The sequence below is a fragment of the Dromaius novaehollandiae genome, chromosome 4 (assembly GCF_036370855.1).
Source record: "Dromaius novaehollandiae isolate bDroNov1 chromosome 4, bDroNov1.hap1, whole genome shotgun sequence".
NCBI lineage: Eukaryota > Metazoa > Chordata > Aves > Casuariiformes > Dromaiidae > Dromaius > Dromaius novaehollandiae.
This window is the reverse complement of record NC_088101.1, coordinates 76,161,635-76,188,953: the sequence shown is the minus strand read 5'-3', so window position 1 is coordinate 76,188,953 and position 27,319 is coordinate 76,161,635. Positions and strand designations below refer to the sequence as shown.

General features: G+C 39.4%; 1 protein-coding gene across 11 annotated transcripts in view; it reads left to right on the top strand.

Annotated features, from left to right (window-relative positions):
• The window catches only part of ABLIM2 (actin binding LIM protein family member 2), a 144,984-nt gene that overhangs the window by 65,203 nt on the left and 52,462 nt on the right, over window positions 1–27,319 (top strand). For all 11 annotated transcript variants that reach the window (XM_026121983.2, XM_064511481.1, XM_026121991.2 and 8 more), the window contains exons 5-8: window positions 4,445–4,571; window positions 6,506–6,599; window positions 22,614–22,701; window positions 25,935–25,993. In XM_026121983.2, the coding sequence (XP_025977768.1) occupies window positions 4,445–4,571; window positions 6,506–6,599; window positions 22,614–22,701; window positions 25,935–25,993 (368 nt within the window). The remainder of the gene's footprint in view (window positions 1–4,444; window positions 4,572–6,505; window positions 6,600–22,613; window positions 22,702–25,934; window positions 25,994–27,319) is intronic.

Below are 27,319 nucleotides of genomic sequence, written 5' to 3'. Positions count from 1 at the left end.
AGATGCCCGGTTTCTTCTAGCATCCAGCAGAGGTCAACTACGGTTATTATAATCATACAGGTCTCGACTGTCACAGCACAGTGACATGGTCCTACATATACCCCAGTGTCATGAATGAAAAGACAGTTAATGGTCTTTTTTTTGAAGTCTGTGTTAATTTTTCAGACAAATGATATGTAATAAACTTTCTCTGTGAACTGAGTGACAAAACTTTAATGTTAATCTCAAGAAAATTTGTGCTTTGGGCTAACAATCCAGAGCATGCCAAGAAATTTGTTTGTACCAGCAGCAGCTTTTTTTGTCATGTTTTAATGAAAGAAATGAGCAAGACATCACCTATAGAATTGTCTTTCGCTACCAAAACTTCCTTATTTTTTTTTAATGTGTTTTTGTCATTGTTGCCCAAGAGCAAACTTCAGGAAATATGTACGTATGCCACATATTATTGCATCAAAATATCTATAGGTTTTTATTTCTATTTCCTTTATGACTGTCTGTCTTGCACTTTAAAAGTAACTTTGGAAGATAACGTCTCTGCTTGGGAGACATTGCTACAGTCTGAAAGCTGAAATACGCTAGGTACAGTTTTAGCTATTTTTTATTCTGATCTCATGTCATGTATCGTAGACATGACAACATTTTAATGAACAGTGATATTACATGAAATTTATGGGCAAGAGGAAATTCATTCAAAAGTAGTAGACTTCCAACCTCTTTGGAAATGGACTGGGGGCAACATCCTCATCTTGTAGTACAGCATCATTGACTTCTGTAAAAGTTACTGCCTGTGAAAACAGAGATGTCCGTTCTTGACTCTTGTGCTCAGATTCAAAACCAGATATTCTGCTTTTCATTCAAATAAAATCTTTATAGATGCTGACTAAAATATCTCCTTTTTCTGAAGTTTGACTAGTAATTAGGATAGAATACAGCTTCTAGTGACTGCTTGTTCCTCTGGGCTGGCTGTTCTTGGTGTTTACTGCAGATTCCCTACAGCTTTATTTCCAGCTGTTGTTTTCTGCACTCAGGCAGAGTATAATTCTGGTTTTATAATTCTAGTTTTGTTGCGAAGTACAGTATTTCACCCTAGTTACATGGACAAAACTTCCCTTGAAGGGAATAATCTTTGTGGCAAAACTTCACCTTTGAAAACAAAAGACTGGCCTTTCCCTGAATAAAATCTCAAACATATGCAAGTATTTAAACCCCAAATGAGGCCTGCTTTAAATCTTTTTAGAAATGGAGGCAATCTTTCTACAGGATTCAGTGGAACTTGGATAAGGATCTTTGTTCAAAACTTTGATGACTTCTGCTATGCTGCAGGCTGGGCTTCTAAAGGAATTTGATCCGGTCTTCACCTGTGGCTGATCAGCTCTGCTTCTGAAAAGGTGTTACAGGGGTAGGCGTAAACTGGTAGATACTAAAACTTTTCCAACAGCAAACTGAGGTCCATATCGAGTAAATTGTGCCATTATGTTGCCAGGATCTGTGATCCATCCCTGGCGTGGGGAACGGAGCATTGACAGGAGCGTTAAAGGGAAACGCTGTAGTCACAGATACATGTGGGTGCATGTGTCCCTGCGGATATCTGTGCATGTATATGCAGCAGGATATGTAAAATTCTGACCAATGAGAATATACAGAAACTTAACCAAATGTCAAAAAAGATAGTAAAGAATTTGGAAAACATTCTGAAAACATAAAGAGCAGCAATATATAATGACAGCTGTTTTCCAAGCACTTACTAATCCTTAGGCTAACACCGTTGTTTCAATAATGCTGGGAATAAACAAGCAGAGTCAGAAACATCTTGGTTGAACTGTAAATTTGAAAGTCCAAAATGACTGTCTGTAGTTATGCTACATACTATGTGAGGCGATAAATGGCATTTGTGTCTCATTGTTTTAACAATCTTCTTGAAAAAGACCTTGATGTTTTAAATGAACAATTCTTCTTGTGAAAGAAAAGTAGTGCACAAAAGCATTGGTCTTCAAGCAAGCTGAGTCAGAGAGCAAATAATATGTTGACCCGCTGTTATGTTAGGTTTTGCTCTTGGCTCGTAATTTCAGGACACACACTACACAGTGTTATTCATCGGCCTGTTCGTCTCTGAATTCAGCTCAAGAATGCTTTCAAGAGATCTCTTGGGACTCGCTGAACTCCCAGCATTGCTGCCCCCTCTGACCAGTACTTCTATTTTCATCTACTCTGTGTGGTTTTGACCTCCTTTCTGCATTAACATGTGGAAGAAACAAGGAATGTCAAATATTTGCCTTTTGCCTGAGCCCTTGAATTTTTTATTATTGTATAAATACTTAACTACCTGTTCTGTTTAGTTTATAAAATGCTAGCTTTGAAAACATTTGTGGTGGTGATGATGTTGAAAGAGTATTTAGGGAAGAATATCAGTGTGTAGCAGCAAATTGATGTATGCTGCAGTTATTGGTTGAAATTAAGTGAGTCACTAAAGGATGCTACAAACAGGAAGAGAAGAACACCACATCAATACCACTGTTGGCATAGCAACCACAATATTTGTTTTTAATTATCTGGAACTTTACAGAGAAAACAGCAGTTAGGATTAAAAAAAAGTAACACACAAAATGCTGCATCTCTGCCCACCCAAGCTTCCACAAGATGAAAGGTGGATGACGTCTGAGCGCACTGTGTTGTATTAAGCTTGTGGAATAAAACTTCCACCAGTGAGATTAAATTAGATTACCAGATAAACCTCTGGTGCACAGATCACAAACAAATTTCTGATTGTGGTTAAAGGACAGATACTGAAGTATTGTCCTCTGGGAGAAAATCCAGGCACACACCCAAATTCTTTCTTCTATTAGCAAATCTCAGCCCTTCTGACCTGTGCTGCACATGCCTTCGGGCTGGGCTTGATTCCACATATTGGTGTTCTACAGAGTGGTATTAAAGAGTGATATCACTTCTGCACTGCTTCTTCTACAGAGTGATAGTCTTACTCCCTTAATCCATTCCAAATCCACCAAAGGAAAATAAGAACTATCCGTTATTGTTGTGTGCTCAGAAATTAAACAGTTACAATTGCACTTCCACAGTGTCTCACTAGGGTCACGTAATCAATTAAATAGAATCTTAAATCAGGAAGTTTTAAAGAGAACTGGTTAAACCATTTAATGAGATGCTATGTTTGGAGTCTTTCTTTAATAACTAGAGAAATCTTTTAATGCTTTTGTGTATCTTTCTCTTTCATGGAAGACATGGTTGGTTTTTTCTCCAGCATCTCTAAATGACTCGTTAAGGATGTTCCAGCTTTTGCCTTTTCTCTAGCAAATTGTCGGTACACATGAAGAATTCGTCAAAAATACATGGTTTCTTATAAGATCATATAGAAGGTTAGAAAGTTTACTGAGATAGTGATGCTAGAATCACTGACGTTTGTCACTATTTTTCCACATATGCTGAATATTCTAACATTTTGTAAGAAAATTATATATAGAGAGAAGTCTACAGAGAGCAAAGAGTGAATGAGAGATGGAGACTATAGGGAATTAGGGGATTCATTTAGGATACAGAGAACAAGGTTCAAATCCCATGTCTAAACTGAATAATGAAAAGATTTCTAAGCAGGGCTGTAGCTTCTCTAGAGAGGGAATGGCTCCTGAGAGTGGATTTGGCTTTTGGCTTTTACCTGCATAATCAAAAGCATTCATCATTTAAAAAAAAAGAAAAAAAGGAAAGAAAGTCTTATCCTGAATTATTTTCTCGTGTGAGTTTAGAACCACCTCACATATAGCCTGCTTAATCAATATAGTTTAGCCTATGTTATGTTTTACATTTAATTTTCCTTAGAAATTTTTGGAGCTTTATATATGTGATTTTATATAAATAATAAATATATAGTCATCCATCACTTTTACCTGTTTCACATCCAGTGTCATCACTGCTCAGGAATTTGTAATGCACTTCGAGTTTCGGTGTATTTTTCCTGGCTGTGGAAGATTGCATCCGAATTTCAGCTTGTTTTTTTTTTTCCATAATTGCAAGAATTTTGAAATATGAGTTAAACTCTTAGGCCCAGAAGCAGAGTCTAGTAAGAAGAATCAATTATTTATTTTAATCTCAAGACTTTTAGGTCATTTTTATTAATTTTATTGGGCTGATTTATGATATATGAAAATCTGATGAGCAAGATTTCGTATCTCTTAAAAACACTGTAAGTGAGTTGAAGTAAAACCTAAATCACTAGGAAACCTAAGTCACTATTTTTTTCTTTGAGTGAGTCATGTCTTTCAGCAACATTAGGTCTGCACTGCTTGTCATCCACCAGTGAATAGTGAGCAGTGAGCTCTGGAGCCTGCCCGAGCTGTTACTATGACACCGAGGGATCCCTGTACTGCAGTAACCTGTGTTGTTGCGTGATCATTTAAAGTATGTGATTTGCTCATGCTGGATTTTTCTCTTGCAGATTGTGGGGGCTGTGGTTCAGAAATAAAAAACGGGCAGTCACTGGTTGCTTTGGACAAACACTGGCATTTGGGCTGTTTTAAGTGCAATACATGCGGCAAGCTACTGAACGCAGAGTACATCAGCAAGTAAGTTGAGCGGAGGAGCTCAGGGCGTCTTCACTCGTTTTCAGCGTTCTTTTGATGCAAAGGGATTAGTTCAGTGTTGCATATCCCTTAGTTTTTATTTATCACTCTTTGGGGTTATATAAAAGATCAGAGATTGTTATCTGAAGTTTTTTCTCTGTATGTTTCCCGTAAGAAAGATGTCAGATTCAGACCGAATTTAACAACAGCGATGGGAGTCAGCATAAAGCACACACAGACCAAACTCCGTGTCGGCACTCGGCTCAGTCCGGTGAGGTATAGGCCTTTCACTGGCCAGGGCTTCTCCTTTAGAGAAGTATGTTCTGTGATGAGATTTTCCTAAACAACAAAATAACTCAGTGACCAATGCCCTATATTCAGCGATGATGGAGTTTCAGAGCCGTTGTCCCACTGACATTCGACAAGTCTTTGGATTTACAGTAATACGAGTATAACATCTGATATCACAGCTTGCACTGGAGACTGAGAAAATCTTTAATGCAGAATGTTGTTAAATAAAGTTTTGCATTATCTCAAATTCCATGATACTCTGCTGTGTTTCAGTGCAGTGCTTTGCTTGTTATTCAATAAAAAAACCCTTGATTTGTAAAGATTTAGTTACTGCAAAATCCTCTCTGAAAAATAGTTGAATGCCAAGCAAAACAACTCAAGAGAAGAAACATCCTTGCTTCAATTATTTCAGTTAGCTATTGTGATAACTTATGGGTTAGTCTCTAAGCAGTCCAACTTTTATGCTATAAAATTAATTACGTTCCTCTAGGGGAATGTCCACACAAATTGTGCCTGGGCTAATAAATCTATATGATGGTGGGCTCTTTTAGCATGTTATGCGCTAACATGCTAAACATACTTAATTATGTTAAATTTGTACTTTCAAATGGGAAAAAGAAATGTCTCCATTTTTTTCAACAGTAATCGTTCTCATTCGTAAGTTTAGTGAGCTAAATAATGATTTTTCTAGATTTTATTTAAAACATCCCTCTTTATCTCTTCTAAGGAAAATACACTTTTTAGAAACTAAGTTTATCTCCTAGTATGTCTCTGAAGTAGCAAATATTTTAACGGGTGGCAGCACTGATACGCATATTTGCCCTGCCCAATAATAGGAAGCAAATTAACAGATTGGATTAATTTTAGAATAATAGCGCAAGCATTCTGGTTCTAATCGTTTAGAATAAAAGCTAAAATTCCCATTTTTAGTCTTTGAATTTTTTGATTGTACGCTACCTTAAATCACTTGTGTAATTAAACCACTTGTGGTGGTAAAATAGCTGTTTACTTCATGCGTGAACATACTGCAACATCTCTTCTGCTGTTTAGGTTGAATTCGCATAGTCGTTACTGGATTTTGTAGAGTAGGTTCCTGAGACAGTTGATCCCTGGCTGCCTTTAACCATGCCCTGTCGAGAACCTCAGTAGACTTAAGTTAATCAAAACTTGGCTTACAATGAGCATAGCCCGTTGAGAAATTACTCTACGCAGACCAAGCAGAAAGTACAGTTAGATGTCAGGTAAAGAGGGAAAGAATAACATGTAGAAATAATTATTTCTTCCAGAGAGTGGGAAATGTGGAATAAGTTGATGAGTAACACTACCAAAGCAAATGGTGTGAGGTTGTGGGTCTGAGATACTGTTTAGTGTTGTGCCTGGCAGGGAAGAGATTGCTGAATTTGGTGACAAAGCAGTAAAGTGGGATTGTGGTGGACTTGGAAGAGGGGGTCAGATATGGGCAATCAAGTATTTCCTATTCACTAACTGTTCACTTCCTTTAAAAATTAATAGATACTGGATTTGGGAGGGAGTAAGTCCATAAACACTGTCTGTTGAAATGTTAACAAACTTTAGCTGTATAATCTGCCAGACAACCTGTAATTCTATTTAACCTAATCTCTGTATTGCCTGTCATTTTTCCCTAGGGATGGCATTCCATATTGCGAAACGGACTATCATGCAAAGTTTGGTATCAGATGCGACAATTGTGAAAAGTATATCACAGGAAGAGTGCTTGAGGTAAGGAGACTCTCGTTTGAATAAATCTCAAAGTATACAAAGAGACCTACTCATTTCTGTGTATTCATATACTTAAAAATGAGTGTTAATGCAACAGTGTAATGTTAGTTTTATGAAACACCAGGAACTTTTTGTATAACTCTTTTCTATTTCTTCTCTTAATGGTTTCATAAGGCACATAGTCCCTAAATGGATATTTATGGTACTGGAGAACATTCAGGTAGTAGAAGTATTAAGCAAACAGGTTATCAGGCACATTTTAATGCTTAAGCTAAACTCTGTTGTAAATTCTCCTCTATGATTCCATTTTCCATTCTCCAGAGTTAGCATGAGACTGCTGAAAAACTGCTGAATCATTCAAAATGTATTTCTGCACTCAGAAATGGCTTGCGTTGCAGTTTCTTTGTGAGCTTATTGTTCTAAAAAGAAAGGAAGATGTTTAGTGTAGGTGCCTATCTATGCTTTATCCAAAAGTGATTTCCACATAGCTGAGAAATGAGCATTTTCCTTTCATCTGCAAGTATTTACCCCTAGATCTAAGTGCATGGCTGCCCAATCAATGTTAAAATTTACCCAGTTTTTCTTTCTGCCTTTTTCCTGTATCTTGTTATGTCTTACCAGTTCGGGGGTTAAGACGATTGCTCAGTTCAATCTTTTCTGTTCATGAGTTCAGACAACTTGGAAAGTCACAAAGGAAGGCTAATTTTTCCACCAGAGAAAGAATTGCTGTTAGTCATGCACTGGCTTTTAACTATTCCAAAGGTGGGCAGTAATAGCTGTGTAAAAGACTGAGAAGCAAGTGTAAGGATTCAGTGAGTCCATACTCATTGGCATGATACAGCATAACGTTAGTGCATGGGGAGCTTTTCCATCATCAAATATTTTTATAGACATCCCAGGAAAATAGACTTCTAAAAAGGGATTAGAAAGAGCATAAAAACACCTTTTTAGCTATTTACAAGCAGCTCTCTCAAGCGGGAGACACAAACGAGGAGAAAATGCAGAGTCTTCAGAAATGTAAGGGGTGACCAGTGGAAGCTGCTATGTCTTTTCAGAGGAGACATCAGCCTTCTGACCTTGAGTAAAAAGCAGTAGGTGGGGGTGGCTTTGAAAGCAAAGCCAGTTGCCCCACATTTGATGTGATGAAGAAGGAGACAGGTGGATGCACAGAAAAGAAGGATGTGGTCAAATCTGGAGTGCACTTACCCATAGCAGCTCACAGGGAGTGATGAATACCCAGATGGGAGAAGAACAAAATTTCCAGGCTCACCCATCACTCTTGGCTTCATGCTATATACATATTTTTCTGTCCTGGTTCTTCATTGTCTTGCAAAACCTGTACAGAAAAGCTCTTTTTATTTGGTAGAATTTAATCCTGATTTGGTTAAGCAAAGGCATGTGGTCAGAAGTGGCTTAGAACTAGGCCCTTACTTAGCTCTGTGGATGAAGAAAAGGAAAAAAGTTATAAATTTGTGTGTAGTGGCAGTGCTCGGTTTGATCTGTGGGATGTGGGGGTACGTGTGGCTGTATCCATTCCCTCCGATTGTTTGGAGAGAGCATATTGAGCAGCATGACAGAATTCCTTGTTTTTGATATAGATGGGCCACAATAAACTTGAGGAAAGACCATTCTTTAAGGATATAGTGGGAGTTTCACTGTGACTGATTAGGTATGTCGTTTGCAGGCAAGCAGCAGAATATCCTCTGCCTGTTTGTAGTTCCAGGTGATGATTTTGGTTAGTGTGTGCGTGTCTCCACCTCCGCCTCTCCCCCAGTGGTGCCCTGATGAAAATGCAGCAATCTTCTTATTTTGATACTGCTGCAGGCTGGGAGTAACGTTGATTGAAGTGAGTGACATTAAACAGTGGAAAAAAAATACTGTGCAAGAGGGATGAGATCCTGAAAATTAAAAGAAGAGGAGGGCAGATGAGTAGGAGAAAGAGGACTTTTGCAGTTTGTAAAAGCACAGCGGCATCAGAAAATGTCACTAGCAAATAGGCAAGATAGGATGAAGTTACCATGGAGCAGGCAATGAGCATGCACGTTGATCTTCACTGCCTGGAGGTTTGTTACAACAGTCTGGAAGCTTTATGGTCTATAACTTTCTTTCCATAAAATTCTATAGAAAGTGGTTGGTTTGTGTACAACAAAACTAATGGAGTATGAATATGGATTCATGTCCTGTGTCCTGTAAGGTAGCACTTGAAATGGCCACTGAGCTCCATAGTTACTAGTGGAGAACAGTCAGATGAGCAGATAGCGCATGCACCTCATTTCACTAAGAGGCTAGGCTAAAAATCATGACTTAAGCAAACAGATTTGAAGGAACACAGAGCCTATATCCATAGCTAACGTTGTTAAGCCATTTGTTGTTTATTTGCAGCGGACAGGCTTGCTCCGAAGGCTTGGAATTAGGGCTGTTCTCTTCCGTCTCCCTAATACCTACCTCAGTATTTGGTTGCCACCAGTCAGCTTGCTGGTCTGTTTACATATCGCCTGGTCAGAAGGACAGAAAACAGAAAAAGTAGCCATAGCTGCTCTACATTTTAGGCGATTTTCATGGAATTGTCTGGAATCCTGAAACATTTTTCAGTGCTTAAGTCTTTTTATGATATTGAATATAATCTGGAGATTCACAGAAATAATAGGGCAAATAGGGCAATTGCTGTTAAAGAGGGGAAACATCTTGACAGTGATACTTATTAAATGTGCATTAGTCTCCCAAGGGAGCTGCTGCAAGCCATCACTTAGATCATATTAAAACTAGATTGGACAAGGCATTGGAAAATCTGCGTTAGGGAACAATCCTGCAATGACAAAGGGAGGGGCTATATGACCTAACAGGCTTTTTTCCATCTCTGATTTCTGTGATTATGTCAGGAGGACAGCTGCTTCCACAATTATTCTGTGCCCAGATTTTTAGTATTGCCTCCTTTTCCAACACTTGTTCATTTTCAGTGTTTATTCAGCAGAAGAGGAAGGGAGAGTCAAGTAGTGTCAATTACTGATAACTTATAAAAATACGGCTGTTTTTGTAGATTGCCAGCCAAATACAAGAATGATTTCATTACTTAAATTCTTCCTTCAGCCCATTTGCTGAGGATCAGATCCGCTCCATGCAGTAAATGGGCTTAAACACAGGATAGTTCTGTTTATCCCTTTCTTGTCCCTTTTTTCCTCCTCAGGTGACTCTTCCCCGGGAACTTGTACTGAAAAAGCTACAAAAGGGACTGAGCAGGAATATACTTTATAGTTTGACTTAAACAAAGAGCAGTGCAACTGAAAAACTGTTTGGAGGAAAAAAAAGGTTTATTTTATTGCTTATGGCATCACTCTGTTCGAAATTCAGAAATCACTAACATGAAACAACACAGAAAATAAACACATTTTAATATACCAAGCTGCTGATTTTTATAACCAGCTATTTCCCTTTTGTCATGCTGTAGTCTATTTTTTTTGCATCTGGCACTGAAAATATTTTCTTCTCTTTTTCTATATTGCAAACAGCTATTTATTAATTAAAATCCCAACTTGTGCTAATAAGCATGTCATAAAGATAGGCAAAATAAGTATAACTGCCTTTCTAAAAAAATATACTATGTTCCATGTGATAATTCAGAGCCTGGTACAAACCCCCGGAAGACAATTTCCATTTATTTTGTGATTTTTAATCCATCTTCTAGTTTTGTTTTTCCAGAGGGAGGTAGATGCAGATTCTCTACCTGCCAGTCCTGCTGGCATCCCTCCCCATCGCGCCACGCGATGTGCTTTGCAGAGGACTGGAAGGCTGGGGCTCCTCGTGGTCCTGTGGGGACCATGCCTGGATTCCCTGTTCACAGCAGCAGTGGGGATGGGCAGGGTATGCTTCCAAGGAACTGGGAAGTGTTAGTGGTTGTGCCACTTTAGAGATAGCCTGAAAGAACTGATCTAAAAAGTCCATGGGTCAAAGCAGTCTTTCTTTGGATCTCCTAAATATGGGGCTGCTGTGCACTGTAATAGGCCAGAAGGAAGAAGCAACACCGTGGCCAGTCAGTCAGGTGTCCGACTACAGAGATTCACAACGGACCTTCTTATCAGGGTCCGTCAAGACAGACAAGATACAAATCTAGGCTATCTGCTGATCTTTGGAGGAAATACTTAGTTGTACAACCCAGAGATATGAGAATATCTTTATATTTATGTACTGCTTTGCTCCTCAGGCTTGGATATGTAACAGGAATCTAGAAGTAGGCCAACTCCTTGACAGTGGAGATAGCCCTGTACTCTCTCTTTCACAGACTGATCCACCTTAAAAAACAGATTTATTTTGTTTTGTAAATTATTGTTTGAGAAAAGGTCCAGAAGTCAAAACCACTGAAAGAAACTTTATCTAAAATTAAAGCCTCTGTATTTGTATGGGATCAGCGTATACTTACTAGCTCTTCTGATGCTGATTGATTTTCAGCTTTTTAGATCTTCTCCCTTTCTTTTGATGAACTCTATGGAAAATTTATAGAGAACAGTCTTAGTTCCTCTGAACTTTCATTTTGCTAAACTGAACAAGCCAAATTCTCCCGTTCACTGTTCATAAGATAAACTCCAGGCTCTTCCGACTACGCTGGTAGGCCTGCTCAGTGCCTATTCCAGCCGGGGATCAACTTCTGTCAGCATGGACAGCCTTGTACTCCAGATGATGTCTCACCGTACCTCGCGCAGTGATAGTAGCCCTTCTTCTAAAGGAAGCTCCTTACCTCGCACATCTCTCACCGAGCGTGTCTTTTCTGAGACTGCGTTACGGTGACAGCTCATAGTGAGATGTGACTCGGGGGGTGTTTCTCTTCATCTGTTGTTTCAGCTAAAGATTTCTGAGTTTGTTGGAGGAACCCTTCATACCCAAGGATTACCTCATGGGGGTGGTTCAATGGCAAACGCGTTACGGATTGCGAGGTGGCCAGGTATTACTGCTTAGACGGGGAATGGAAACGCGGTGCTTGCTAGCTGGAGCTGCCTGGTCCCTGCCCTCCGTGACTCAGTGTAATGGTCGCTGATAAACAAGTCCATTTTCCTTCACTGCTCGATGGTGTTTTGAATTTCATGTGAATAAAAGTTGACAGTGTAACACACTGGAGGATATGCTTTGCAAAAGGTCTCTTGGGGCTTATTTACATGCAACCCAATTGCTCCTTTAAGCACCGCGGTGTGTTTTCAGCTCTAGACTAGACTTCTGTCTTCAACTGTCCCATGATTTACAACCACATGGTTAAGGCTTAAATGTGCCCTACAGGAGCTGGCGAAAATGGCCCCTTAATTTGCTTAAACATACAGATGGAGTCCAGCTGCTGTATCTGACATCCTCACAAGGCAGCCTGGCATTCAGTATACACAGGGGAAGAAAGGGTTAAAATTTTTCTGTTTTTTCATTTATGTGTAAATGTCTAGGAAAGCATAATCAATATCTCTTTAAACCTATTAATCATAGCTGTATGTTGCTTTAAAAACGAGGGAACAAATGCAGTAGGCACTAGACAGGGATGAGACTAGAAATGTCAATTAACGAATACAGACTAGATATGTCAATTAAATGCCAATTATACCTCAGTGATTTATTAATTAAAAATGTGTCTTTGTTTTGTAGTTTGTTTTTTTGCTTGCCCTAAGGTTGAGCTGTTCTTGTTTGCAGCCACATCTACTTTGTAAATCAATAGCTTTTCCCCTACAAAAGTCTCAGTATAGCACGGAGACGAGACTAATTCCTGCAGCAGGGTGTACAAATTTCTGCCTGCAGTGTGGAATAATGGTTCATTCTGAAATGTCTGTTATCCTGCTGTTTCACTAACAACAAAACCCAGTGATGTGTGAAAGGTACTTCAGCAGCTTATAATATAGGCATTAATACCGAAACATGAAATAAAAGGGGCTCCTTCTACATGAACGAAGTGTTTCCTGTAGCATGGACAACCTTGAAAAGGCTGTCAAAGCAGCAAAAGGATCTAAGTGTCAGTACTAATCCTCAGTTAGAAACTGCTCTCTACGCCAGTTTTCTCCCATCGCGAGAGAAGAGAAGGAAAACTGTTGGAAAAGATACATCACAATAAATCAGCTTTAGCTCTTGCAAAAGGAAACCAGCTAAGGTAGGAAATATTAACTAGCACTTTCAATGAATAGCGTTTACTGAGATATAATACATTTTGCCATTTGAGAACGGTCTCTGTTTTGGTACCACTTGCATTTGTCTGGGGCTGCTGGTTTGCAAAGGCAGGTTAATCATCATTGCATAGTGTCCGAATTTGGCTGGGTAAGTGTTAACTGGCAATCAGTTGAGTTAAACTGAATATTAGGATCACAGATCATGGTATCTTTTTGCTTTAATACAGGCAAAAATAAATGCATTATCAACAAGCATGAAAATAGCAGTGAAAATGCATTTGACCTTAGCTTTTAGCCTTTACTTTTCTGTAACTCAGTTCTAATATTTTGGATTTATTCACCTTATCTTTCTTGCACCCTGCTTCAACAACCTCTTCTCCCCAGAAAAAGATACAGAGGTATACTTACCTATATTAATTATCTGAACTGTTAAAAACTCATAACTGCTGACATGTCAGGAAAAACTAATACTTACATAATTAATATCCTGCAAGTCAGTGTGGGGGATTATTTAGTAAGAGCTCTGAATAACAAATTTGCTGATAGCTTAAGGCTGTACATTTTTACCAAAGTAAGAGATTCTGCAACCTATTTCTGAATAAAACAGAAAAAAAGAAGTTTAGAACTTGAGATAAACTGGTTGATACTGAGGTAAGAATGACCATTGCAGGGCTTTTCTTTTTTTTCTTCAATTCCTTGCTTTCTTTCCTGTCGAGGTTTCTCTTGCATGTACAGGAAAGGTCCCTGATACCGTCTCTTTGCACTTGTATCTGTGTGGGTTTGTGTGTGTTAGAGGGACTTGGAACATAGTTAGATTCTTGAGCCCGGAAGACAGGTGAGTGATGTCTACTGCTTCTCATTGTGCAAAAATGTAGCATTATTAATAATTAAGATAGTTTTGCATCAAAACAGTGATCTCAGTAGTCACCTTGTACCATTTGAACTTCAGGTTCAAACTGCATACAGCGCGCCCATTAGAGAGCCTTCCTAAGCAACGTGTTGCTGTGGTGATGCATTCACTTCTCATATGATGTAGTAATATTTGCCAGCGTTTGAATATACTGACGATGTGAAATTTTGCACTTTTGGGATGTTGTCGGTTCCTCATCATTATACTTCGTATAATTTCTTTGAGTTTTGTTTGTCTTCTGATTTATGCTTTGGGCACACTGAAGGCAGCCAGACTGCTTCTCTGCAGCGCCCTGTAACACAACCACGATCCAGCCAAGAGCACGGCAGCCTCCCTCTAGCTCTCTCCAGTAACCATGACAGTGGCACAGCATTTAGCTTTGTCTAGCACTCTTAAGTGTACCTATGACAATTGGCTTTGTTGACAAAGTATCTCCAATATATTCCGACCCATGTGACAACTGTTGTGTGTGTCTGTTATTAGCAGGAAAGCAGGCTATGTGACTCATTTCTTGTATCTTGAAGATTTTTCCCCTGCCAACCTTCAGCATTTTTTGTTTCTTCATATTTCTTTTTCATCCCAAAGTGAGAGCTTTTGAATTGTACTTTGGCCCCGAAATGTGTTGAGGAGTCTGAAACTAGCAACTCCCTACTCTCAGGAGCTGACTGTTAAGGTCAATTATGCATGTGGTAGTAGCATTTCAGGTCCTAGTTTGGGGCCTAAAATTTTGGGTTCCAAAATATCAACCCTTATTCAGACACATAATGAGAGGCAGCTTCTGCCCTCAGATGTTTGCAGCCTGGATCACTGCGACCAGCGTGAAAAGAGCAGTGAAACAGCAAAGTGCCCTGAATGAGGCATCAGGTTAGCTGGACTTCTGGCTGTGCTGGCTTCCGTTTGATCGTCTGTGTGATGATATGGTCATACTGCCTCCCCAGGACTGCCCACCGTCGGTTGCTGTTTCATTCTACCTGTCTAAAGTGGGTGGGCTAAATCCGCAGCTGCAAAGTTGAGGCAAAGTCACCTTTTTCCTTCTTCACTCCCTCTCCCTGAGCAAGGGATGGCAAAAGTGAGAGCCAGCTGCAGCTTGTGTTGGCCCATAAGTGGGTTTTAAGGAGTGGGAGAGGAAAGTTGAAAAGCAATGAAGGAGGTTGTTCAGCAAATGGAAAACAGAAGCCTCTTAAGTCTCAGTGGGTGGCAAGAAAAATTTGCAAAGCTGAGTAGAAGACAAAAGGGGCAGCTCACTCATTATGTAACAAAGACAACTGAGTGCAAAATTAGTGATTTTAGGCATGTCAGACCATTTTGGTTTATAGGACTATATACCAGATTCAGCAGAAAAAGTACTATTGGTCTTTCTCAGGTTTTGCCTCCTTGCAGCAGGGCTGAATTTCCTCCTGTGAGTCAGAACTTGTTTGCAGATGTTACAAAATGAGATTGGAGTTATAACAGTCCTGATTTTTTTCCATCTTTCTTTTTCTTAATTATTCCCTTTAGGATTTTTTTACTGTTTTTGTATTTGTCTCCCAAGCGTTAGAAAATTCTCCTTTTGAGAGTCCAGTATATAGTAAGTTACTATCATTCTGAGATAAATGTCCCCGCTGGTACATTCGATTCTGCACTTTATACCTGGAAGAATAAAGAGTGTGTGGGAGGCAGTAAAAATGACTCAAATGTGGGTGGGAAGTCTCAAGGCTCTGCAAAGTACAGGGGGATGAGCCAGAACTAAGACAATGCGAAATAACTGTACATGTGAGACAGCTAAAGCTGTAAGTAATGCTGCAGGTGCATGTGTTGAACGTTTCAAATGACTCTTTCTTGGCATCTGGTGGGATGACAAATGAATCCAGTAAGGAGAAGTCAACGAGAAGGATTGATTCACAGCATTGCACTACTTTTACGCTGGTGTAAAACCCATTGAAAGCAGTTTGTTTGCCCTGGCACACTGCTGAAATGACTCAGTGGTGAGTCAGGCCCACTGTGACTAAGAGCATTAGTAAGAGCTATCCTTCGCATTATTCTCTGTCTCCTCTCTTGCACTTTTCTCTCCTCAGCACTGTTAGATAACATAGTAAATAGGTATTTTGCTGACTACCTCTGCCTCGATGTTGTTGCCTGTCCCTTCAGACCCAGTAGGTGACATGACAGCTGTTTACTAATCATTATTGTGTACCACCGTTCCAGAGTAATCCTTCCAGTTCTTGTGTAGCATATGCAAAGTTCTGGCCTTGCTGTAAATGTGAATGAGGATTGCATGTGGTTACACTTAAAGCTAGCAGCTGAGCACAGTCTTCTACTCCAAGCAGCAACAGTTATCTGATTTTCTGAGCATCGTCTCCCTTATTTGAAAATACTGGGTAGAGTCCAGTTCATGGAACCAGCATAGTCCACATAATGTGCTGCGGTGTCGATGCAATGGCAGAGCTGTAAGTGCGGCTGTTGAACACCTGATGGTGCTGCACTGTGTGCCTTCTGCGTCCTGCTCCAGGGATGAGAGCATTCACCCAGAAAGGCGAATGCCCAGACCCATGGTTTTATTCAGTCTTTAGGACTGAACCCATATCCCACAACCCCATGTTGAAGCCATGGCCAAGAATGGGAGGGTTATATGACCAGATGGGGAATACACAAGAACCCCTGATTTCAGCTGAGTTAGGCAGTATACTCAGGTAGGAAAACTTCCTGGGCTGGTTCTGTGTTGTTAGGTTACACAGTTATTAGATAATGACTAATTTAACTCTGGGAGCAGGAGCTAGAACCCTTGCTCAGCCAAAGTCAGTGGGCTGCATTTACTTACAGAAATTGTGAATTTATCTCCATAAATCAGTGCACTGACTGCATCTGAAAAGCTGAAGTGCTGTATCTCATTCAAAAACTATGTTGAACTTCATGAAAATAAAAATCTGGAGTTCCTTTTTTTATATGTATTTCATTATCTGTTTCCTATACATTTCAACCACCTAAGCAAAGGAACAGTTCATTCACATAATAATGTAATACCCTGGTAAAAACATTCATTTTAGAAATGAATGATGAAGTATAAGCCTGACAAATTAAATATCATTTAAAGGAGTTCAGTGGTTTTCTACCTTTTTTGATTTGCATATTCCAAAAAATTTGCCAGTGAAGGTACATACTCCTCAATGTTGAATTTAAAATGATAGATAATGAACTTGCCTTATTCAGGTTAAGGTGCTGTTTGTCTCCCCAGTTCCACTCGTATGAATCCACAGATGCAGGTGAAAAGCAGTAGAGGATTATTTTTCCAAGGAGGTGTATCTTGATTTGATATTCTTTTTTAATATGATGTATTTCAAGCACATCTTGATTTATTTCAGCGTGTCCTGTGTTTATTTATCAGTGCTTGGAAGTGGATGTGGGATATCTGGGGTCCTGGCTGACAGTCAGCTAAACATGAGAGGACAGTGTGCCCTGGCAGCAACGAAGGCAGCGCACAGGGCTATCTCAGCAGGAGTACAGCCCGTAGGTTGATGGAAATGATTATTTAGCACTCGTTAGACCCCATCCGAACACGAAATCCAGTTTTGGGCCCCAGCACAAGACAGACATCCGTAACTGCAGCAAGTTCAGCAGAGGGCCAGCAAGATGGTTGGGGGCTGGAGCACATGTCCTGTGAGAGAGCTGGGCTTTTTCAGCCTGGAGAAGGGACAGCTTCAGGGGAATCGTTTCTGCAGCTTTCCCACACCTGCCAGGAGGCCATCGAGAACCTGGAGCCAGGCTCCTGGCTGAGGCTCATGGTGGGAGAACAAGAGACAACGATCATAAATTGAAACAGGGACAATTCTGACTGGATAAAATGAAAAAAGAATCACTATGAGGATAATTAAGCATTGGAGCAGACAGCCCAGAGAGGTTGTGCAGTCTCTGTCCTTGGAGGTTTTTAAGACCTGACTAGACAAAGCCCTGAACAGCCTGGTCTGAGTTCAGTATCAGCCTTGCTTTGAGTAGCAGATTGAATTACATGACCTCCTGTGGTCCTTTCCAACATGAATTATTCTGTCATTCTGTGATACACTTGCACACTCCTTGATTTTAAACTGAATAATGTTTCTGCTATTAGCTGAATTATAAAGTGCACCTGGAGGAGTCTCAGTGCCCTATTGAGAAAAATACAGTCCACATGAATGGAAATTGTTAAGGAAATGGAGAAAAAGTCAAGAAAAAAGAAAAATTTATTGTCTAATTAAAGTTTTAAACTTCTGTCCATTTGTGTAGTACCTGAGTATTTCCTCCTCCCCATACAAACAGCAACTCCTTCCACTTAAAGAGATAACAGCAGTCTTATGTCCTTCATAGACGCTTTGGTCCTTCTTCATTTCAGGGTGAAAAGCAGTTTGATGGAAAGGCTTATTGAGTGTTGGCCATTCTGTGCTGTGTTCTGTTTCACTTTTACTCAAGAGGTGGTTGTCTGGTGATGACCCAACTCTCTTGAAAGTTTGTTCCATGAAAAGCTTTTAGTTAAGAATGCTTTAAACCAGTCTTTCCCTGGCTTTGTTTCTGGGTTGTGCAACTGCACTATGCCTTGGCAAAGCAGCAGGTTGAGTGCTTTGTAGGCTAACTTCCATTATCTTTATTCAGGATAGGAAGCCGACAGGACTTCCTTTGGAGATTTCAAAGTATGAGGACAGCAGGATTTGGACTGACCTCGGTAGATAAGATTCACTGGTAGCAATACACTGTTACAGCAGCCTATGCTGTGCTGTATCCGTTAAAATAGAAAATGTGCTTTGATATGATGGAAGCATTGCAGAAGTTTCAGTTTTTTTCTCACTTCCATGAACTCTCTACTCCCAGCAGTAAAAAATGTCAGTTACCACTGTTCATTTTGTAATGATACTGAGCTACATTTTTGTCAAAGGAAAAAGTTTACTGAAAACTCCTCATTCTCAGGAAAGCAAACAAATAGTTATGAGATTAATTTTTTTAACACATTAAATGGTTATGTCTGCTTTCTCTCTTCCCTTTACTAAGTGGATAATGCAGTGAGATATGATGTGCTTATAATCCACTGGTGAGATTGTCATCGGAAATCTTGATTCTTCTTCCCAGGGCTTTAGCTCATGCTTTGAGCTCTAGACCACGCTGGTTCAGTCCCTCTTGTGTCAATGCACCAGCAGTTGTCACTCATCAGCTGCAGTGGAAAGTGGCATCAGTTGCACTCTTAGCGACTGCGTGAGAGGCCAGACCATCAATGTCATGGTAATGGCTTCAGGATTATTAGACATATCATCTTCTGTATATTCTACTGCTTCGCTGGTTAACCACTGCCAGAGACTGAGCAGAGGTTTTCACCGAGCTATCTACAGTAATGTAGTATCTTTCTCCTGAGTGCTGACAGTTAAGGCAGAACCCAGCTTTAAGTAGTTCAGGTATGAATTATTCCAGTATGAATTATTCTCATTCGGCCAGCGTTGAGTGTTTGTACTGCTCTGTGTTCTCTACAGGGTCCGGTAGTGCTCCCCTTAGTGTCTTCAAACTGTGCATTAAGTGATGTGATTAACATTTATCATGCAGGTTCATTCTTTCTTCTATCTCCTTCAACCCTGGAAGTATGGGGAATGAGAAAAAAGACAGTTTATGTACACTGCTGCAGAGCTTTTTGTTCCTTTTTTAGTAAGTGTGGGTATACTTTCCTATATGCTGTATTAGAGATAGCAATGCTGAGGTGCACCTCATGCTTACAGCAGAAAGTGCTGCAGTTTTCAGTGGTTCTTGGCTCCTGTGGGAGCTGTTCCATGCTTTGACTGCAGCTCAGAAGAGTGTTACCTCTGCAAGCGGTCCTTCGTAGCTAAAGGGATGAAGTGATGCAGAACAGTCTGTCTCAGAGTTTTAAGGACCTTTTTGAGTCGATCTTGAAATTATACATCAAGACTTTGACTCAGCAATTATGGAAAGCTGGTGCAGCCATTTGAAGGGAAATTAAAATGTTGGTAGTGTACTGTGTTACCAAGGACACTCTTTGCTATTCAGATTTAAAGAAACATCGTTGAAAATGTATCTTCAAATTGACCTTCGTGAGAATATTATCCTCACGTCGAGATACCTAGGCACAAAGTCCAGGTGCAGTCTTAAAGCAAATGTAGGCTGTCGAGAGGGGTTCTTGCAGTCCGCTCCGGGAACAGTGGGAGATCTGTCAGGGATGGATGTTGCCTCTTCCATGCTGTATGTGTGTTGATATTTTATTAAACGAGCAACACTGAGACAACAATCTGTCAAACTAAGCTTTCAAACTGTGCAAAGAAGAAGTAACCATATGGTTAGGAATTTGTTTGCTGCATTAAACTCCTTCACGTCAATATAACTAAGAAAAGAAAAAATAACAAGGCCATCGTTACAGCTACACTGAAAACATTAAACAGTTGCTGCCCTAAGCTTATAAAATTTCTGGGTTCTGCTGGAAACGGGTTGTTCATCTCTGAGGTGAAGCCTCTGAAATAGTCTGAAGAGAGAGGAGAAACGGGCACAGCTGAAAGCCACCTTAATGTGTGCCCAGATGAGATTATGGTGCGTGTTCAGATCTAACACTCCCAGGTCCCATGGTTTAAATATAATTCATGGGTATCTAACCAAATTGTATAACAATATTAGAGAATAATATTAGTTAATTCCTGCAGCAAGTCCATAACCTGAGATTGAGCTATCATCTCCCATTTAGAAAGATAGTGTGATCTGTTTTAAATACTTCAAGGGTTGGAAAATCTGCCATGTCTTGTCATCTCTGCTTCAGTTAGAAGGCTATAATATAAACAGAAAAAAGGGGGAAACAAAAAACATCATCAGCACGTAGTTACTGGAAAATTTGAATATGTCTCATTTTAATTCAGAGGTAATCCTGAAAAATCTGTTGAAATTTTCTTGCTGTGAGTGGCAGAGCAAAAGGATCGCTACACCTTTTTACTCTGATTTTTCTGATCTAAGTATATCTAAGTTATAAAAAGAGATCTCTCTGTGTCATTTTACATCTAGTAATTAGATACTAGTTACTACACAGGTGAGTGAATTAAAATGATGTGTTTGGCTGTGCTGTTAAATTTAGGGAAATAGCTTCTATTCTGTGATACATCCAGGTTATCACCGAATGCGTTCTGACAGTTTCTTTTCGCAGAGGAATAATTGAATTTCCCTGGATACTCTTAGCCTGGGAATTGTGTGAGCTGGGTCAAATCAATTGAATTATTGAGGCTATGCATTGTATTAGCAATGCCCATGTAATTAATACCAGTCTTCCAAGGGAAGTGGTACTTCTTTTCGCTTGATATGTCACATTTAGGCTTGTCTGATTATAGTTAAATGTTCACCTGTGCTTAAACACCTGCACTCAGACAACAGCATTAAGCCTCGTGTCTGATACTTCACACTAAGTAGTGAAGATCTTCCTTTTCTAAAGTCACAGAAGACTCAGCAGTCTGCACCAGTGATACCATAAAAAAAAGAGTGAACTGGAACAAAGCTGTTTTCAAAATGTTAATTCTAATGTGATGTGTTGCTCATCCTTATTGCTGATATAATGCACATAGCAACAAGTTTTCAGGGGTGAAACAAGCTAACACTGGTGAAGTAAAACTCAGAGCTTCTTTAACCTGAATTTATCACACTTCTGTATTTGTTATTGTGGATGGCAAAGTAGCCCCCAGACCCAGATTATGTTCTTAAGTGCAGATCTCTCTGAAGGCTTTGATATTCTGTCAGTCAAAAATAATCAGGCAAGTTATCCCTGTAGTAACAGTGTTAAATTTCTAACAGCATCTTATTGATTCTTGCCAATAACATATTTTTTGATATTAAGGACAGAGGCACACAGACTCTTAGGAGAAGATTGGATTTGCAGGGCAATGTTATGACACTGTGTTCAGATGCTGAAGACAGTGTGGCAATACTTGATAATAATTTGTTAGTTACATAAAATCCTAACAGCCCTTTCAGCCTTCTCTGGGTAAACAGGTTGTTTTACGTAGATATGCTAATTTTTAACTCCAGCAGGACTTCTGCTGGGTTCAGGCAGCTTTAGGGATACTTGGTCTGCAGGCTCTTGTTCATAATGGATATGGCGTTGACTTTAACCCAAAAACCAGAGGCCGTTCTGTCTGGCGCAGAAGAATGTGGGGTTGAAGAGGAGGAAGGAGATGCCAAAATTCGGCTGTTCCATAGGGCCCTGGGTGCTATTTTTGTCTGATTCAAGCCAACATTGACTTGTGGTGCTGCTGTCCTTGCCAGTGGGAACCAGAGCTAACAAGTCTGCCCACAATTAGCCACAGAACTGGATTTTGGCCAAGCTACTGGGAAGTTCGCTGCATGACTCCTGCATAAATCCCTTGTTGCAAGAATCTTGACTTTTTTTCCTGATATTTGTTTAAGGTCAAATTCACTTTTTTCCATGTTGCACAGTAATCTTCTGACATAGACAATTTCTTACTGCTTAATATCCTGTACATTTCTCTTCTTGAAAAACACACTGAAGTCAGTGTCAAAACAGTTGAAATTAATAGGGATATAAGGTACCTAGAAATCTAAATTCATAAAAATTGATGATTTACTAACCTGTTTGAGCAAATTTAGAGCTTAATCCTGTTCTCTTTCCAATCTATGAAAGGGGTGCTGGTTGTGAATCCATGCTCAGGGTCATGACGTCCCAACTTCCCTGTCCTAAACTACCTTGCACTTGGTGCATATTATGATTGCTTACTGGGAAAAAAGTGCTCATTATATGAAATAGTTTCTACTCTGTAAATTCACAGATTTACCTATTGCTCACTAACGTTTTTGTGCAGGTAAGACCATAATTTCGTTTAAAAAAGTGAAAAATCAAAATAAGCATTCTGGTTTTAGTCAGTTATTGAACTAATTAGCATTAATTAATTTACTGTAATTAATCATAGAGAATGAAAGAAAATTTCTCATGCTAAATCTTCTAAATTGATCATTGAACTTAATTATCTGTATTTTTTTTTCCCCAAACAGGCAGGAGAAAAGCATTATCACCCAACTTGCGCACGATGTGTCAGGTGCAGTCAGATGTTTGCAGAAGGAGAAGAAATGTATCTTCAAGGTAAAAAACCAAACAAGTTATACGCAGCAGCATTGCCCTCTTGCCTATGCCTGCTATCATGGCTGAGCTGTTTTGGACATTTTCTCATTTCATAACAAACAAACAAAGTGAGGGAATATGTAAGCTAAGGAAAAGCAAACCCGAAAAACTCTTTGATGCTTCTAAATCGTTATTAATTCCCTCCCTGTTTAAATCCAATAGCAAGTATGAATCATGGAGAGAAAGAATCAATGGTAGAAGTTATTTCCTTCAGGTGGAAGTAGTTAACAGTGAAGATTATAAAATTTTCCATTTACTGAAAAATGTGATTTTCTGCAGTGATAAATTGTCCAGATGAAAACTAACACATGTGGGACAGTAGGTTTCCTGTAGCAGCTGTTGCACTTCTGAGACTGATGCTGGACCCATTTCCCATTTGGGTGCCCAGAGAAAATCTGCAGCCTGAATTCCCCTCAGTCATCTCTAATGACCCTCAGATGGTAAAGAGGATGCCAGGAAGCTGAAGTCCTTACCAGACAATCTGTCTATATGTTATACAGCCATAATCTTGCACAGGAGAAATTTAAGTATTTCTTGTCAGGGAATTTCAGTGGTAATAGAGAAAGACTCACTGTGTAATCCATTCAAAGAGAAAAAACATTATTTAATGCAGATATGAGCTAAAATGTGTATTTCTTACGTAGCAAATTTTAGCTGTACTAAATTGATCAAAGAAAAAAGATGTATACGCAGTTAAATACAGCGTCAGTCACCAAAGAAAATGAAGGCTTTTAGTCCTTCTTTGACGAATGGTATGTTTTCAAAGCAAAACAGTAGAGAGAGACTCAGTGGGAGTCTCTCTGCAAGGTTGGTGTATTATCCTAAAATCAGATGTTTGCCCAGATCCGTATTATAACTTTTGCAATTGTCCACAGTTCTCCAGAATAGTACATTGAATTCATTCTTTAAGCAGAAAAAGTTAGGCTTTATTTAAAACATAACAGTGGTCTCGGTAAGATCTAATTATAATTTAGTGTGTTATTTAAGATGACAATTTTATTGTCAGTTTGGTTTACAACAAGAACTGTCTCATTAAAGGACATAATGATCCTTGTCTCTGCTCATGGATTCTCCCTGAGGAGCCAGAAAATGCTGTGGTTCTTCTAATTGCCAAGTAGCTTAGCAGTACTGAAATCCCACAGAAAATCAGTGCTTTAAAAAAAGATATTGAACTACAAATTTGTCTCTAGATTTTTAAACCTCCAAAACTGGGTTGCGCTGAACCTTCTGTTTAAGTTCAGTTCATTATAAAGATGGATATTTGTTAGGTTTTTTGCTGATTTTTAGTTCAAATAGTCATAAAGTATGCTCAGATCCTGGTAATTTTGGCCGCACATATTTACTTTCTTATGCAGGGAAACATTCATACCGACTTACTATCATACATTTTTTGTCTTCACATGAAAAGCAACTGCCATCAGAAACCAGTGTTAACTTCTTGAAAGATCTGTGGTTAGGTGTTTGGACTGCCAGACCGGACATTTTAGATAATTAAAAATCTCAAATTTCAGGGTTTTATAACTTGTTCTTCTTCCACTTCTTAGTAAACTAATGCATAGTACCTTTACATGTTGCATGTTCATTACTAGAAAACAAGTCTTCAGTGGTCGTACAGCAGGTGACAGTTGGGTGCAATGGCACTTTTTCTTCTGTATGAAAAAGTTTTCCAGCCAGTTCTGCATGACCACATATAGAAGTAAGTAGTCATTCAAAAAAGCTGATTAAATACTATTTAAAACCAGTGGGAAGCTTTACATCAGCTTATGTGGCAGTTGGTTCAAACTCTTGCAGTGGGAAAGCTCAAATCCACTCGTAATCTGAACATAAATTAGCATTGAATTTAAAGGTGCTGTAAAGCCATTTTTTGCTGGTTTAGTCCCCTAAAAAAATCAGTAATTTAGTAGACATAATTTGTCCAGTCTGTACTTACAGATTATCTTTTACTGCTTGAGTCTGGGTTCATCTGGGTTATTTTTGAGAAATAAAATCTAATGATCTCCATCTGTCTTCTGGTAAATAGACTTTCTGTTTCTATCTCCTTTCCAAAATCCACTGGTGAAGAAAACTATCAAACTGCTGTGAAAACAAAGCATTTCCTATAAATCTTCTTGGTGCTCTCCACCCAGTAAAAACATTAAATATTCATAACACAAAAGTTCTCAACTTCCCATTTAGTCATGGAGAAGTTGCTCTGCACTGAAGTTGTTCAACTGTGTGGAGAAATGCTTGAGCTCGTGTCTTGTCCCAGATCAGACTGGGGTAAACATAAAGGTTTGTTTTACTATTAAAATGTATGGATAGTTCTTCATTTTTCATACTTATGCATATTCCACTCCCATCTGAGTATTGAACATTGTGTTCAGCTTCAAAAAGATTTTTTTTCTTTGTGACTGGTATGAAACTATTAAGTTTCTTTCTCACACTCACATTTACCTTTATCTCTGGAGTTGAAATCACATTTACTGTACTATAAGCCTCTATTCAACACATATTTGCAACACAGACTTGGTTCATTTTGTGTGTATTTCCTGTTTTCTCTAGGGTATGTCTTTCCTTGAAATAATACAGTTCTTAAATATTTAATTTATATTAGACAAGCAGGTAGAAAGTACAAGATCGGTACAGTGAATGATTCAGAAGAAAAGATTGGGTTTTTGGCTAGCGTTAAACGACTTAACTGTATTCCCTTCCATCACAGTATGCTAGCCAGGATGACCTGGACCAAAGCATTACACAAATATGGAGAATCAGAGCGCAGGAAATTCTGACCAGATATAAGGGGAAAAAAATCTTTACCAGGAGGGTGCTCAAACACCGAAGCAGGTTGCCCAGAGAGGCTGTGGGATCTCCATCCTTGGGGATACTCGGTACTGCCAGGACATGGTCACCTGCTCTGATGGGACCTGCTCTGAGCAGGGGGTTGGAGTTGAGCACCTGCAGAGGTCTCTTCTAGCATTTCCCAGGACTTAGGTTTTGAGATTTTTTTCACATATTGAAGTCCATGTAGCTTTCTGACGTGCACCTAGCCTTTAAAACGTGTAACACCAGGCTTACTGATGTTGAGAAATTGTCATTTTTAGCTTGGAAAGTATCCATGAAATCCTGACTCCAGTGAAACCAATCAGTGTGCTGCATCCTATAAAAGCCACTTACTAGGAAACCGAATTAACCAGAACTCCGAATTTAATTTTCAGGTACATCCATCTGGCATCCAGTTTGTAGACAGGCTGCCAAGGCTGAAGAAAAAAACAAGGTAAAAATACCTTATTTTTGTCCAGTTTTTTTCCATTGCCTTATTATGCTTTATCCCTTTTTTTGTGGGGGGCTGTGGAGGAAGGGATTTGAAATTGTTTCACTACCATCATTTTAAATTTAAAATGACAGCAATCTCATAGGTTATTGGAACACTTTATGTTCTGCTTTTTGCTTAGCGATTAAAGCTATGACTTAAGGAGAATCCTGCTGTAAGAGTTATAGGAATAAGCTGTCACAGAGGAAAAAAAGTTAATTTTTAACTTCTGCCCAGTTATGATGTGGTCAGTGCACAACCTCTTCTCCTTTCATGTGGCTCTGCTCTTAAAAGATCAGAGGACTTTCACTTTATTTGTTTTTTACTGAAGTCTCTCCTTGGACTTTCTTTTTTATTATTTGCTTTTAAAATGTTGGCAAGCCACCCCCACCTTAATCTAATCTCTGGCTTTAAGTACATCCTGAAGTTGGATGATTTGTGCGTCTGTCTGTGTGCAAGGGGAGAGGAGGGAGTTCTGGAAACTTTAATAATTACAAGGTTAGTGGATGAATAAGCTGCTCCTAGGAAATGAAGAATTAATCTGTAGCTGGGGAACTGATCTCTCTGAAGTGGTGGGACTGAGATACAACTATTTCATTTAACGCAGAGGGCAAGCGTGGGGCTTTTCAGTTCTGCTCTTTTCTGATGCTCCAAGTGGCATCCTTGTTTGAAGAAGCTTTGGTTTGATTTATCAAGGGTTGTGCTCAGGTCCCATGGGACAAGTCAGAACAGCAGGCGGCAGCTATAAAAAGAGTGTTTACAAATCTGGTGTGTTAGCAAGTGCAACTTTGACTAAATTACAGTGTTCAAAAAAAAAAAACTTGTTTTAGGCTTTACCCTGGAGGACGTTGGCGATATATTTTGTACCCACGTGCTTGGGAAGTGATTGTTCTGATACTCGTTATGGCAAGCTCTGAATAGCAAATAAGTGGTGTTTCAGTATAAAAAGGAATAAATGTATTTAAAATTGTCAAAATACTTTGGTTTAATAAGCGCTGTTGATTCAGTCTAATAATATTATGCAGCATTTCAGGCTTCCTGAGGATTTTATTCTGGCTGAGTAACTGACACTACAAGGCTAAAACCCCATGGAATTTATTGAAAATGTAGTAATGTTTTTTTCCTCCTGCAAAGAGGGACAGTGGAAGCTGTTGTGCTGGGTTCATACTGACTGCCTTTTCCCCACAGAGGCACAGAAAGCGTCCATGGAAGATATTGTTTAAAGGCTGCCTCATTTATGACAAATCTCTCCCGAGCCACTGTGAGCCCCTTCCCAAGCAGGGAGGAAGA